Source organism: Ochlerotatus camptorhynchus, unplaced genomic scaffold (genome assembly GCF_037179485.1).
Source record: "Ochlerotatus camptorhynchus isolate MF236.1 unplaced genomic scaffold, CSIRO-AGI_Acam_v1.1 ptg000002l, whole genome shotgun sequence".
NCBI lineage: Eukaryota > Metazoa > Arthropoda > Insecta > Diptera > Culicidae > Ochlerotatus > Ochlerotatus camptorhynchus.
In genome coordinates, this window is record NW_027040494.1 from 3,323,765 (window position 1) to 3,339,928 (window position 16,164).

Here is a 16,164-nt window from a genome sequence, read left to right on the forward strand (position 1 = left end):
TTTACGGTAGGATCAGTCTATCTGGTTTTGCTCCATCTCCAACATTCCGGCCACCTTGAAACACGGAGGTTTTTCAATCATCAACCACGAATTCACAGGTGCAGATGATGATCGCTCCGGGGTATATCCTCGCCATCGACCGGGAACAAAAAACAAGACCAGGTAGATCGAACGACTCGACTTGATAGGAATGGAACCGCAATTACCTGAATGCAGAACGGGTGCGCTTCGAGCAAGTTCTCCCTTTCGGGTTGCTCTACCTGGAACACTGATGACTTCAGATGCTTGGGTTCGGTGATGGTAACAGCGCTAGCTTGACAACAGCTCGTACGATGTCCTTCCCTGGTGCAGTCCATAGAGTCACGACTCGAACAACACCATCCTTCCCCGGATGCAGCTTGATGATCTTACCGAGCGGCCAATATGCAGGCGGGACATTATCCTCTTTGATGACGACAATTCGACCGACCTCAACGGTCACCGGTGGTTTGCAGCCTTTGGTAGCCCGTGATTGCAGTTGCTGCAAGTACTCAGGATACCAGCGAGCCCAAATGTTTTGGAGGTGCTTTTGGGTCTGCTCGTACAACTGTAAACGGTTATCAGGAACTCCATGCAGATCAGCTTCTGGAACGGCTTGCATGTTGGACCCGATGAGAAAATGTCCCGGGGTAAGGACCTCCAGATCAGACGGCTCACTTGACATCGGCGTCAGCGGCCGGGAATTCAGGCACATCTCGACCTGGGCCAACAGCGTGACCATTTGTTCGTAGGCGATGTTGGTGTTGCCTACAGTTTTCAGGAGGTGCTTTTTTGTAGACTTCACCGCAGCCTCCCACAGACCTCCAAAGTGTGGTGCTCGTGGTGGAATGAACTTCCAACGGATTTCATTCTCGGAACACCAGTTGAAGATCCTGTCACGATCAGCTTGGTCCGTCTTAAGCATCCGATAGATGCGGTTGAGTGCGTGCGAAGCACCCTTGAATGTAGTAGCGTTATCCGAGTGCAATTCTGCGATCCTTCCTCTGCGGGCAACCACTCGACGAAGAGCTGCTAGGAATGCCGCTGTGGTAAGGTCACTTACTAGCTCGATGTGTACAGCCTTCGTTGCGAAACAGACAAATACTGCTACGTACGCCTTCGTTGGTGAACGATTACGGACAGTTGACTTGATGAAGAACGGTCCACAGTAGTCCACTCCGCAAATGAAAAAGGGGCGAGTTGGTGAGACTCGGGATGCCGGTAGATCTGCTGTGCTCTGCTGAACTAGTGTGGGCTTGCTACGAAAGCAAGTTTGGCAATGGTGGAAGACGGATTTTGATAGATTTCTACCACCCAGAATCCAGAATTTCTGGCGGAGAGTTGCTAGCAGGAGTTGCGGCCCTGCGTGCAGTAGCTTTAAGTGAAAGAAACTAGTCAGCAGAGTCGACAGCGGATGTCTGGCAGATAGCACGACGGGGTGTTTGACGTAGTCGGTGAGCGCTGCGTTTCGTAACCGGCCACCGACACGAAGAATATCGTCCTGGTCGATGAATGGACTCAGCCACTTTAAAGCGGAAGACTTGGCAACTCTTTCACCATCAGAACTGATTCAGAAGCAAACCAGTTTATCTTCGGAAATGGATGAAGAACAGGAAAAAAGGGCGATCTCTCGGGCAGAAGCATGGGCTCTCAGACTTCAATCGTATGACTTTAAAGTCAAATGTGTGCCAGGTGATAACAATTATATTGTTGTTCAATGTGGTCATTTAGATTTTTTTTTTCAAACGAATAATGGTATAGGTGATTCAAATGTTGCGGACGTGCTTTCTCGGTTAATTTCAAAAACACAAACAGATGAACCTTTCGATGAAGATAACGATAGGCATTTGCTGTTTGCACTGGGCGCTGGAACAATGGACATAACTTGGAAGGACATTGAATTAGCATCTGAAGCAGATGCAGAGCTAGTTGCTATTGGTGAAGCGTTGGAATCAAGAAGCTGGCCAATGGACCTCCGTCGTTTCGAAGCACACGCTAAGGAATTGCGGATTTTGGGTCCCAAGATATTCAAAGGAGAGAGACTCATCTTACCAAAATCATTGCGCTCAAAAGTATTGCTGACAGCACACAGAGGACATATAGGATGTGCTGCAATGAAAAGAATTCTAAGGGAATTCTTTTGGTGGCCAGGTTTGAGTGATGACGCAGAGTCATTTGTAAAGAATTGTAAGACCTGCCTTATGATAACGAAACGACATCCACCAATACCGTTATCAAGCCGCAAGCTACCTGAAGGACCATGGGAAGTGTTGCAAATAGATTTTTTATGCCTTCCCGGCTGTGGTTTTGGTGAATTTTTGATTGTAGTTGATACGTATTCAAGATACTTAACAGCTGTCGAAATGCGATGTACAGACGCGAAAATTACTAACGCAGCTCTATCCAAGATATTTTTTACTTGGGGTCTACCACTGGTTATACAGAGCGACAACGGTCCACCTTTTCACAGTACTGAATTCGTTGAGTTTTGGATTGATAAAGGAGTAAATATTAGGAAATCGATTCCATTATGTCCACAATCAAATGGTTCGGTTGAAAGGCAGAATCAGGGGTTGATCAAGGCTGTTGCAGGAGCGAAGCAGGATGGAGAAAATTGGAAAAATGCGTTAAATAATTACATTCATGTGCATAACACTATAAAACCACATTCAAGGCTCGGAGTCACGCCATTTGAACTGCTTGTAGGGTGGAAATACAGGGGTACTTTTCCATGCCTTTGGGCACAAAAAAAATGGAAAAATAGATAGAGAAGAGATACGAGATAAGGATGCTGAATCAAAGTTAATAAGCAATAAGTTTGCAGACAATCACAGAGGAGCCAAATGTTCAAACATTGCTGTCGGTGACAAGGTAATAATAGCTGTTTCAAGAAAAACGAAAACGGATCCAACATTCTCTAGCGAACAATTTACGGTCTTATCCCGTGATGGAGGAAAACTCGTCATCAGGAGTGATCGAGGTGTGCAATATTCTCGTAGTATACGAGATGTGAAGCTTATTGTGGATTGCGAAAAAGGCAATAGCGCTGAAGAACTTGAAGAAAAAGCAGCAAATGTGTTACCAGAAACAATGGAGTCTATGCAAAGACAAGCCGAAGCAATTGGTAGATTTTCTTGTATTTTTTTTCTAGTTGAAGTAAGTATTTTGACTACACACAATTATTAAAACGATCAATTTCACAGACGAGCCTGTTGTGAATCCCATGGATACCAACGTATATACTGATTGTGAAGAGAATTTGAATCTGTCAAACGATGAAGCCATTGCCAGATGTCCAAATCTCGATGCGTTAAAGGATGCCAGGCCAAAAAGAACAACAATCAAACCTAAGAAATATCATGATATGTATTTGTATAACATTTTTGACTAAGAGTAGATTAGAGGAGAGATGTAGTAGATAAGACGAGACATGACGAAATGAAAATAGAAATCATAGTAGGCTATTGACAAATAATCGGTAATAAAATCAGTCCTGTAAGAGAATTTGTAGAATACGGAAGTAAATTGAAACTCTACTTTATTCGTTCCCGAAAATCCCCGAAAATAAAACCAATTACGATGGAAGGCAATCCAGGTCACGACACGTATGTTGTTCTATTGGTATACGAACAATACCCGCATAAACAATAACCATAAGAAGCGCCTAACCACCAATTCGGGATATCATCCCAACTTTATGTGGGATAGTCGTACCTTCTATGATATCGTTAGAGTATGGTACCCGTTTATTAGGGTAGTTTGTATTTAGTTTTTAAACATTCGTTGTCAATACGAAATAAATCTATTATTAGGTTTTTGCGGTGTGCATTGCTTTTGTGCACAGAGTGACATGAAGAAGAAAAGTGATATTTAGTTATTGTGTGTTTGGATTCGCTGGAGGAGGAATTGTTTAAAAATGACTAGAGAAAATTAAGCATCGAGAATGCGCTCCCGGATGTATTGATTTGGTGAGTACGTTCCAGTTGAAGATTGTTCTCTCTAAATATCCCTTTTTTGAATACGTTTCATCAATCAAACATTATTATATGTTGGGTTTGGGGGGGGGGGGGGGGGCAGCCTAAGGGTTTCAATGGATTTGTAGACTGGACAAGTGTTCGTGGATTTGCCAGTCCCTTGTCACGTGTTGATAGACGTACATCTTGTCGTTTGTCTTCCAAAGGTCTTCAATGAAGTTGATTCACCCAGCTGCAACAAACCATCAGGCAGAACTTTACAACCAGTGAAGTATCTGCAGTCATATGTAATCCTTGCACTGATGGTGGGTTCTATTCACATCACATGTTCCCCTATAAAAAAGTGAATTTGTGTCGCATATATTATAATCTCATCTGATTCTGGATTTTACAGTCAGCTTCACAGGTGTCAACCTCCTGCCCAGGAATAAGGAAAACTTCGTTAAAGTCTCTTATTGTGTTTCCCTTCCGACTGGGGGACTTGTAGACTTCGGGGCAAACTTTCTTTGACGGTGGTGGATTATTCCCTTCGTTCGCCTCCGTATCCGAAACTGGCTACATCTGTTCCAATTCTGCTTCAGCCTCCAAGCGAGTCTTGAACTCTCTTTTTTTCACTCAATTGATACGTTCCCACATTGGGTTTGGCATGGAGAACTCGTCTTGAGAGAGTTTCGCTACTGCGTTTTTTTTTCCGGCCAGTGTAGGATTCCAGCTTCTTTCCAACCAGAAAGAATTACGGTTAGGCATGTTTCGCATCTTTCAATTGTTTGTACCACTTTAAATGGCATTTTTTCCGCACTTGAACTTGGACGACACTAGCTGACTCCCTTCCGAAACATTTTGAACTGTCACTTTTCTCCAGGCAACTTTGTCATCATAAAACTGAACGGTACCAAGTCAAGTCAAAATGGATAATAAATAAACAATAAGGTATTCAAATTTACTTTATAAATGCTATAATAAACCATTGTGCAGCGATGATCGAGACGTTTCCGTCGGATAAGATTATTTTGCGGCCGAGTGTCTAGGAAGCTATGGAAACCGAAATGGCTCTTGATTTTGTTTTATGCCCTTATAGTATAAACCACCATCGCACTTTGTGAGTTGCCCCAATAGAACCCTTGCTTTTGGTTTGAATCAGTACAAATTCGTTCTATTATATATATATAAAAAAAAAAGAAGTATACATATTCATTTTCTTCCGAACTAAATAAACCACCATCACACTTTGTGAGTGGCCCCAACAGTATCCTTGCCGTTGGTCTAAATCGGGTCAAATCGGTTCTAATAATTATTTTATATTCAATCAAGTAAACCACCATCACACTTTGTGAGTGGCCCCAACAGCATCCTTGCTGTTGGTTTAAATCGGTTCAAACCGCTTATAATTAATTATTTTGGTCATTGATAAAATAAAATAAACCATCATCACACTTTGTGAGGGGCCCCAACAGTATCCTTATTGTTGGTTTAAATCGGTATACACACATCTAATAATGATCTACATCTCTAGACAGCCGGCTGTTTAGAGCATAAATCGAAAACACTTATAAATAACTACACAAAACAAAAGATCGCATCACTTATCAAGGTGAATCCTGATCCAACGAACCTAACCCACTAACAAAACCTCCTTCCTGTGACTTTTGTGGGATGCAGAGGTAAACACGGTCCCAAAACAACAAAAGTCACACACTAACATTCCTTCCCTCTCCCACCTGATTGCAAGGACGTGGCCGGTGACGTTATTGATCTTTAAAGGTAGGAGTCACTGGAACATGTACACTGAGAATGGCGGGTTACTACCAAGCCCCATTCAGTTGATTCTTTGTACATTTTCACTGGTTCAGATCAATCACGGAGTGCAACTATCGATACGTGCAGTCAGACTAAGCTAAGCTAAGCTAAGCTATTCGTTGTCAATACGAAATAAAATCAGAAGCGAGTAGGGCAGTTTTTTTTTTTGCGAAACTAGCTTCATATAACGTACGAATGGATTCGTGCAACAAACGAACGATTTCATTGTATATACTCAATTTTATCTTCAGTGTAACAAATATTTATTTATTTATTCGTCAATCAATCAAATCGTAGACTACATATTAACATTAGGACTTATATTCTATGACTTCGCAGGGTTCTGAAATATATTTTTAATTCTGTTGAGGGCATATTTAGGTCAATCGTTCCACAATGATGATCATAAACACTCATCATCTGATTTACCGGTCCAAATTTAGCGTAATTGGTCCGATGGCGATCTACTGCGAACAACTGTCGATTGCGTAATTGTCGGGAAGGTGCATACAAATTTAACCTTGACAATAGATCAGCTGAGTCAATGCGTTCTTTCAATGTTTGAATGCTGATCAGCAAGCAACGTGCTTCATATGACGGGAGAGGAAAAGCCGTACAACCTAACTTACGTAGTGCATATAATAAAAATTGCTTTTGGATTGACTCTATTCGTTCTTCATGCTTTTTTATATAGGGTGACCAAACAACGCTACAATATTCTAAAATTGACCTCACATAAGCAACGTAAAGTGATTTAATTGTATAAGCATCTTTAAAGTGGAGACCGAAACGTTTTATAAAATTAAGCATATTTCCTGCTCTATGTATTATTGTGTTATAATAGTCCACAAGTGTCAATTTTGAATCTAGAATAACACCTATATCTCTTACATTTTTACATTTTTGAACATTTTGATTACCTAATGTAATACGAAGATTTTGTTTGTTTAGTTTTCTTCTGTACGTTATAAGATTACATTTTTTAATATTTAGTTTCAATACTACACCATCTGTAAAAAACACACAGACTTTTACTACACCATCTGTCATTCTGAAACACATTCATATCGTTATCGCTTCCTATATCTAAAAATAGCTTCATGTCATCAGCGTATATAAGTACCCTGATATTTTTTTTAAAATAGAAGAGACATCATTAATGTACAAAATAAAAAGAAGGGGACCTAGGTGCGAGCCCTAGGGAACCCCTGACGTGACATGAATTGGCTTAGATGTTTTCTCGTTGAATCTTACAATTTGCTGGCGATCAACTAAATACGATTTAATCCAGGTGAGGAGCTCCCTCTCAATTCCCATTTTTTTTTCTAATTTAAAAATCAGCATTGGGATATCAATTATGTCAAACGCTTTGCTGAAGTCTGTATATAGAGCTTCTACTTGGTTACCTCTGTCCATTGCATTTAATACGAAGTCCACAAATTCCAAAATATTTGTGATGGATGAACGGCCCTTAAAACAGCCGTGTTGTGCGCTAGTTATTCTTTGTTTTATTTGGCCAAAAAAATTTTTATTTATAATTGATTCGACGAGTTTTGGAATGCACGAAATGATAGCAATCCCAAGATAATTTCGAATATCGGATTTTTTACCTGATTTATATATGGGTATTAAATAAGATTTTTTTTCCATTCCTTCGGGAATATACCGGATTCAAGCGACATATTAAGGGGAAGTTCACCGCTTCGAAAAAAATAATTACGTTTTGATTTTTCTAAAAAATTGAAAAAAAGTATCAAAAATCTAAAAAAAAACACATTTTTTCTAATTTTTTAAAGAAAATTCACGTGCAAAAACATGTTTTATAAGTCATTATGGCATAAAGTTGGACTCAAAAAACCACAAAACATCAATTTTTCGGTTTTTCTGAGAGTCCAATTTTTTTTCATAATGGGATAGAAAAAAAATTTTTGCATGTAATTTTTGACAAAAATCTAAGGAAGAAACTGATTTTCTTGGATTTTTGATAATTTTTCCCAATATTTTTAGAAAAATAAAAACGTACCGAAAATATTTTTTTATTTTTGGGCCGGTGAGCTTCCCCTTAAACAGCCAGAATAAAGGGGTTGTGAGTTCAGTTGCTAAGTTTTTCATAAAAATAGGTGGGATTCCATCTGGTCCTGAACCTTTCGTGGCGTCCAAATCTCGTATGCCATAAAACATCATCGCACAAATTATGCAAAATATGGGCCATTAAACCGCATGATGGCCTCTTACAATAAACACTGCGAAACCATTGACTTTACAATGTCTCGGCATAAACTAAAGCAATATTTTTATTCCATAAGAAATAACAACTCATAAAAGAAAAGACAAGAAAGCTGACACTACTTTTTTATATAAATATATATTTAAGAAAACAAAACTGTATTAATTGTACTAGTCTACGTTGGTTGACGAAAATAAATAAATAAATAAAAAATAAATAAATAAATAAATAAAATATCACGAACCGAAATGTTATTAACGCCAACAGTAGTTGAAAAGTCAGGAAAATAAGAAAAATATTCATAATCACGATCATTATCTGAAAATTTCGTGTATGTTTCTTGAAAAAAAAGTGGCGAAAAGATTACATATATCATCAGAATTATTACCTTCCTTTTCATCCAATGTGATTTTTGATGGAAACCTGCACGATTTCATTTTAGTTTTGACGTAATTGAAGAAGTTTCTTGGAGATGATTTAATTTCATTCTCAGTTTTTACGTTATACTCAGACAGTGCTAAAGAAATGACATCATTAAATTGATCACAAATACTTAAATACTTTTCGAGATTATCACGATTTTTATGTTTTCTGTATATTTTGTGAGCTATTTGTTTACGATTTTTCAAGTTAATTATATGATTATTGAACCAAACCGGATATTTGGAGGAATAATTGTGTCGTCTCCTTTTTAATGGAATTTCCTCGTGAATTACGTCAAACAGAATTTTATAAAAAAAATCTCCACTGCACATTCAACATTTACCTGATCCTTCAAAATGGTTTTCCAATTTTAATATTATCATAATTAGCATTTTTGTAGTCGAACACATTTTCATACTCCCTGTCGTTGGGGTGTTGACTGTCATGAACAAATATGGAATACTCGATTGCTGTGTGAAATACTTCATTCTTCCATAAAGGAGAAATAGATTAACTTACACAGAAATCTTCATGTATATTCGTTAACAAGAAATCTAGGAAACAATTCTGTTGGTTTCTCAAAAATAAATTGTAATGTTTCGTTTTCCCCAATGACTGGGAGAAGAAAACTCTCATTATCTGAATCAGGAATAAGATCAGCATTGCGTTGAAAATCAGGGGGAAATTAAAATACGATTTCTTCAGCTATTTGCAAAAAAGTTTTCATACGAGGACTTACAAGCGTAGTCTGTGGGAAAATAGACTGTGGCAAAAATATGAGTTTCACCAGCTATATTTGTCTTTACCCACACATGCTCAACTTCTTTTACTTTCGATGAGACAATAAGTTCTGAAATAAATTTTGAAGAAATAGCAACAAGAACTCCACCACCTGACATTCTTTGGGTTTTGAGTAAATCACGATCATCACTGAAAACATTATAATCATTTCCAAAAGTTTCCTCACTTTTAACGTTCTCGTTCCAACTAGTTTCAGTGCCCAAAATAACTGAAAACTAAATTTCATTCATTTTTGTTGCGCTTTTCATACGATTAAAATTCTGACAATATACCACAATTTCCGTAGAATGTGTTTCAGATGAAATTTTTGTTTGTTTGTCAGAGCTTAGAAGATTATTAAAAATATCGGATTCATTACCAGTCACATCCGGTTCGTCACAGTCTGCCTCAGAAAAGTGCGTCAAGTCCATTTCCTGCGAAACGTCGTGATCCTCGTCAATTTCATTCTCAGCCGCATCCGGTACGTCACAGACTATTTCTGAAGAGAGCATCAGGTTAAGCAGAAACACATTTTCTTCCTCCAAAGGGTGTGTCAATTGCGTTGAAAACACGAGTGCCTGCATGAGCACGCCTCATACGATGAAGCTGAAGTTGACCGGTTGGTTGGATGTGCTGTTATAGGAGGTGGAAATTCAGCACTAGCCGGGTACGTGTTCAATATCTCTCCCCTTCGAAACTGAATTGTAGGCCGATAGTTAACCGGCGGTCGCGAAAACTGATCTTTCGCTGCCACAAGAAGTACTCTGTCAGATGGAAGCAAGTGGTTGCCATTTTTTCTGCTTACTATGTGATTACCCTGAGCGCTGATGTTGTTGTTGTTGCAGTTATTGTTGTAGTTGTTATAGTTATTGGAGATGTCTCTATTGTAGTTGTAGTAAACAATAAACTTACCAGTACTTAATATCATCATATCATATGGTGATTTCATAGTTCCGATAAACATTTTTTCAGCAAAATGAGTAGAAACAACCTTGAATGTACCTCAAATGAAATATTCAGTAATTCTCCTCATTGTTTGGGCATGGCTTGGTAAAGTAAATTAATTGACAATAATTACACTTAATTTCATTAATCTCCATTCTAGAAACTTTCAACTGCAGACACGTTCGGTCCTTCAGCTGACTAATCCAGCATATCAACAATCGCATCCCGCATGTAAATACGCTTGAATCCATATTTAATTAAAACTGTCTGCTAGCTTTGATTCAGCCCGCACTCTCAATGCCGCCAATTGCTCTCAATCCCAATCGATTAAAACATTTGCCTTCCGGCACGAAGCTCACAGTTCGTTTTCACTCCAAACGCTATGCCACCAACGACTGTCTGAACAGTTGTTGCCCTAGTCTCACCCGGCCACTTGTTGAGCTTCCAATCCCAAGAGTGACCGTCGGCAACGTCGTTCATAAGAATTAGTCGTAATCTAGTTCAATAGTTTCCCATTTCTCATGGCATCTCCCTTTGAACAAACTGGACAATCACCATTTCAAAGGCAAAAGTCCATCCTTCGGTCTCTCTCGCTTTCCCTTTCTCCAGAGGATTCGTTTATTTCTCAATCGGTTCGCGATTAAAGCAATCAACAATATTTATTGTCCTGCAGCAGCAGCAGCAGCACCAGTAGTCATGGAAGTCAGTAGTCAGAAAAGGGGAAGGGTTTAGTAAACGCGACCAACGGCCATTATCACCCACTCTCACAAGGACCCCTCTTCTGTGCGTTTTTCTTCACCAATCGACAGTGACTGGGGTGCCGAGAAAGGGTTGTAGGCAAAAAAGCAAGAAAAATGAAAATTTATGCTCCGATGTCTCACGCTGGGTCCGGGCAGTCCGGGCAGTGTTTTTGTACTCTTTGTTCCCGTCGCAACGACTCGGTCGTCTGCACACGAAGCACAAAAGGATTTGAAAAATGTCATCACAAGCTCTAAACTTGGAGTGCAAACGGTTAGGAGGGGATGCTGCATGTGTTGCTGTCGTCTTTGAAGAATGTGGTCTCGAGTTCGGACCGATGAAAAATGGTTCTGAACGGAGTTCTTTTATCGTCGAGGAAAAAGCTTCATCCATACGCATTGCACAAAATGGTTCGAATGGAGCGAGCGACCTTCTAAATACGACTGTCAGATGCCAGCTATCCTGCTGGGTGGATCAGGAAATTAATCGCTTTGGGAAGTTATGATGACGCTTTACGATGTAGTTTTCAAAACTGCTTAATAATTATGTGGGATTAAATGACATTTGTCGAGAACCACTGCTGACAGCCAGTTCAGTACCTTTCTGGATGTGGATTCATAAATAACCCACAAACAGACTGTGTGGTCCGGCAACGGTTTGCTGTAACCACAATGATCAGCAGTGGTTTGCTATTTTCCCACGTGGATACGGTCATTCATTACAGGGTAATCATAAACATTATCAAATGATCATAAAGCATGACCACATGAGTTGATGGTGGTAAAACATATCGCTTTTTGTGTGTGCTACTGACAACTGTGAGTGACGGTATGCCGTTGTGTAATATATGTACTCAAACTTAAGTTGAAGAATGAAGACACATTTATGGGTCAATTAACAGAACGTTTCAGCTTTTCAGAAACCAAATTCAGAAAAATCAGATGATGACAAAAAACCTTCCTGATGAATTTGACTGCAACAGAAACTTAGGTTTAAAAATAAACATATGTAGGAAAATAAGCAATACATATTCGATGTATAATTTATCACACACAAGATCAATAGTTTCATAACGTAGCGGATGGTTATAAACAATGCACACTGAGCCAGAAATGCATTGAAGCATGTATTTTTTTTCTATAACTTTTTTAAATGCATTGAAATGGCGATTTGAAGACTTGACGACTTAGGCAAAGTTGTTTATCTTGATAAAATAAACAACTCTTCTGAAGAAGTCAAAATTCCGCAGCCCACTGTTTTCGAGCTATATGGGATTACAGAAAAAAAAATGTTTATAAGTGTTTGAATTTTTAAAATATTGTTCAACTGCATATAATTCGAAAACAGTATGCTGTAGAGTTTTTACTTCTTCAGAAGAGTTTTTTTTTATTTTATCAAGATAAACAACTTTGCCTAAGTCGTCAACGCCATTTCAATTCATTAAAAAAAAGTTTTAGAAATAAATACATACACGCAGGCAAAAGAACGTAAGAATTTCATAAGAAACACTTATGAATTTTAGCCACAAGAAATCAGTATGAATTTCATTTATTTGCCTTATGAAAAATAATGTTGACAAAAAAATAATAAATCGCAGCAGACTGGAACCGAACCATGGACGTTGAGATTACAGAGCTCGTGTGTTGACCACTCGTCTTTCAACGCTTAAGACAATGGAATGGCTAAAGGCGTATAAGAGCTGCGTTATGTTAGACGAAAATCTTTCATAAGTCGCGCTAATGAAATTCATATTTGTCGTTCATAAGTCGAGTCTTATGAAATTCTTAAGTCTATTTGCCTCAGTGTACTTCACTAAAATGATGAAGTCTAAAAAAAAAAATAAAATATACCTCTCTCAAATTTTGATATTTTGTTTATCAAGTATTGTTTATTTTTTGCTGAAAATTTCAGGTTGCGATTTTTTGTGCTCTAGGAGATATTAAAGTTCAATTAAAAATTAAATTATTAAAGCATTTGCATAAGAGAAAAATATAATACTATATGGTTGTCAGTAAAAAAAAACGAAACAGAAAGAAAAAAAACCGTAACATACGTCATTTTGAAAACAATTGGCTATTTTCGAACTTTTTTCTTTAACTTGGCAGAGAAAGAAGTTAGATTGTGGTACCATCTTTGCGGAAGAGTTTTGAAATATTTGTTTTCTGTCAAAATATGGTCCTTATTTTAATGAGAAACTTTACCGAAGACACCAAGTCGCGGAAATGCTTCGTTTCGGAGTTATTAATTTTGCTCCGCTAGATTGCATTTCTGGCCCAGTGTGCAATAGGATGGCAAAAAAAGGTTTCTTGATGTCTTCTATCAAAAGTAGGCGCATCCCAAGTAACAATTCAGTAACCATTTGGCATCCACTCTGATTTATATTGGTTTTATAACGGCAATGAACAATCCATTTGGTTTAAATACAGCATTTCAAAGTGTAAAACATTCCTGCTTGTAATTCAGCTTTTTGCTGTTTTAAAAACCTTTTATAGTCTGGCTAGAAAGTAAAAAAAACTGTCTTGTTTTAAAAATAAATTTAATACAGTTATCAATCCCGCCTTAAAACTGTTCTATAATTCAAGCATAAACGTCATTGTTTATTAATGTCTTGATATAATACTTTATAAACGTGTTCTATCATTATAAAAGCAACCATAAAACCATTAGGTTTTGCATTAGAGCAAAAAGCATTTATTGTTACTTTTTAGGATTTTTAAAGTGCATCATAAACTCCCCAGTTACTTTGCTTACAAATTGAGCTTAAATGGTGGTTTTTTATAATTAATAAAAGCCAAATTTATGACAAGGAAATCTCGAAGGATAGACGAAGTAGGATGAAAAATTCAAGTCGATTTCAGTAAAATTTACTTCTTTAAAAGAACCACCACACCATCAACGACTGACCATCTGGCGGAGAAGAGTAACGTGAGCGTTGGAAGTTTAAAAACATACCAGCCTTCTCCAGATCTTGGGAATAGAAGACAACCGACAGCAAACCACTGAAACTGTTAGTTAGCGGAGATTAGCTGGTTTCCGATCCATAACAGCGATTTTATTCGGCGAAAAAATCAACTCTTCCAAAATTTCATTCAAACGTACATCCTTGCATCGTTTGGATGGTACACTTCTGTAACCATCCGGAAGAAGGGGATCTTTTTCGGGAACGATTGCGCTTTCAGCTGTTCTAAATGCGAAATGTTGTAAAACAGTATCGCAAACTATCTGAGTAACTGCTCACAATCTATCGGGAGAAAACCGCTTGGAAGATGGATCACACAGCGCAACTATCTGTAGGGTACGGATGAATCCAATAATAAAATAAATAAGTCTAAAACTATTGAATTACAAATTCATCATTCGATTAATAAAAGAAAAAGGGAAAGAAGCTGTTCTATATCACTGAGAATATTCTCTCCTCCTATAGATTGCCAGTACGGTTCTATAACACTGGGAAGTTGCTCTCCTCTGATTGGTCGGAAGTACAGATCTTTTAGGTATTTAAGCGATATTCGTTGCTCGAGTCAATCATTCTATTCTTGGACGCCGAACAGTGCGCACCTCGCACAGCTAACCATAGCAGAGCGCACCCCGCAGAGCTAACCCTAGCAGAGAACCACAAACCAGCCGATACCAGTCATGGAATCTGGCAGATCGATGCCAAATCACGACAATGGCGCAGACGGTAGCAAAGTCAAGCCTCCCGACAAAAGGTGAGTTCAAAAGAGCTATATTATAATGTTGAGATCTTATAGGAAAGGAGGATCTTAACTTAAAGTATATTCCAATTAAAATGGTGGCATATAGGCATGATATTCTTATGGAAAAGGAAGAATTACATGCTTAATAAAGGACTCCGATAGAAATGGCGGAGAACCTTAAAAGAATAAATGACGAAACTATGATTGAAAAGACGTAGTGACGTAAACAGATAGCTTTATGATGGAACTAATGCTTATTATTAATAATCATACTTACAGACAGACTAAAGGAAAGGCCACGAAGAAACTGATGGACGAGTTATTTAAGGTGGATCGGGTGAAGCCTCCGAAGAAACAGGAAGAGCCATCTAAAGTGGAATTGGAGAAAGGAAAAGTTGCGAAAAAACTGAAGAACGAATTGTCGAAGATGAAAGCTAAATTGCAAAAGACACGATTAGAAAAAGAGGAGTTAAGTCGTACACTGGCTGCAATGAGCCCGAGAATGAGTGATGATTTTGGCCAAGCAAGATCGAGTACGCTGCGTGAGGAGCAGATCACTGGAAATGAGACACTACTAATGACGATGAACAAAATGTCTTTGGGTGGTCTGAACATTCCGGAGTGTATGCCTGCTGCGGGTGATACCGAGCTAAGCAAAAGAGCTTTCGATCACTGAAAAAACGTCTTAAACGCTTCGCCGATGACATTGACATTATGGCACGGAACTTTGAGATGATGGCGGAAACGTACATCAGACTGAAGGTTGAAGCTAGACGGATTGGACTTGCCATCAAGGTGTTGCGTATCATCTACGGTGGAGTGCAGATGGATGACGGAACGTGGAGGAGGCGAATGAACCACGAATTGCACCAGCTGCTGGGAGAACCATCCATCGTCCACATCGCAAAAATTGGGCGACTACGGTGGGCTGGGCACGTCGTAAGAATGCCGCACGACGACCCAGTGAAAATGGTTCTAGAAAGCGACCCAACAGGAACAAGAAGAAGAGGCGCGCAGCGGGCAAGGTGGATCGACCAAGTAGAAGGAGACCTGCGGACCCTTCGCAGACTACGAGGCTGGTGAACTGTGGCTATGGATCGAGTAGAGTGGAGACGACTTCTTCGGACAGCAGAGGACAACAAGGCCTTAGCCTGATTGGTAAGGTAAGTATGTGATCCAAGTTCACGATTTCAGGAACGAAAATCACACTTATGGGTTAATGGATCACGAAATCATGATTTTATTTTGTGTTTTCTGTAGCGCTGTGAAATCGATGGTCGCACTGAACAGGTTCATGGATTTGTTATTATTTTTTTTTTTTTCCTTTGGTTTGTTTTTTCCGTCGATCTTGTTTTCCGTGCTGAGCACCAATGCTACCGACGTGCCAGGAAGGCAGCTCCCACACCTGGACCCTACCTATCGACCCATCAACTCATGAACCGGGGACCAACGGCTTTACTTCCCATCCGAAGGAAGGCGTGATCAGAGATGTTATGCCTCAGAACATCCCGGCGGCACCGACTGGGATTGAACCCAGGCCTGCTGGGGTGAGAGGTAATCACGC

The 16,164-nt window shown here is 39.1% G+C and overlaps 1 protein-coding gene across 1 annotated transcript in view; it reads right to left on the minus strand.

The window, feature by feature from the left end:
* Positions 1-277: 277 nt before the first annotated feature.
* The window catches only part of LOC135697345 (uncharacterized), a 50,745-nt gene continuing 34,858 nt past the window's right edge, over positions 278-16,164 (minus strand). The window contains exon 2 of the mRNA XM_065216990.1: positions 278-1,277. Within this exon, the coding sequence (XP_065073062.1) occupies positions 278-1,277 (1,000 nt within the window). The remainder of the gene's footprint in view (positions 1,278-16,164) is intronic.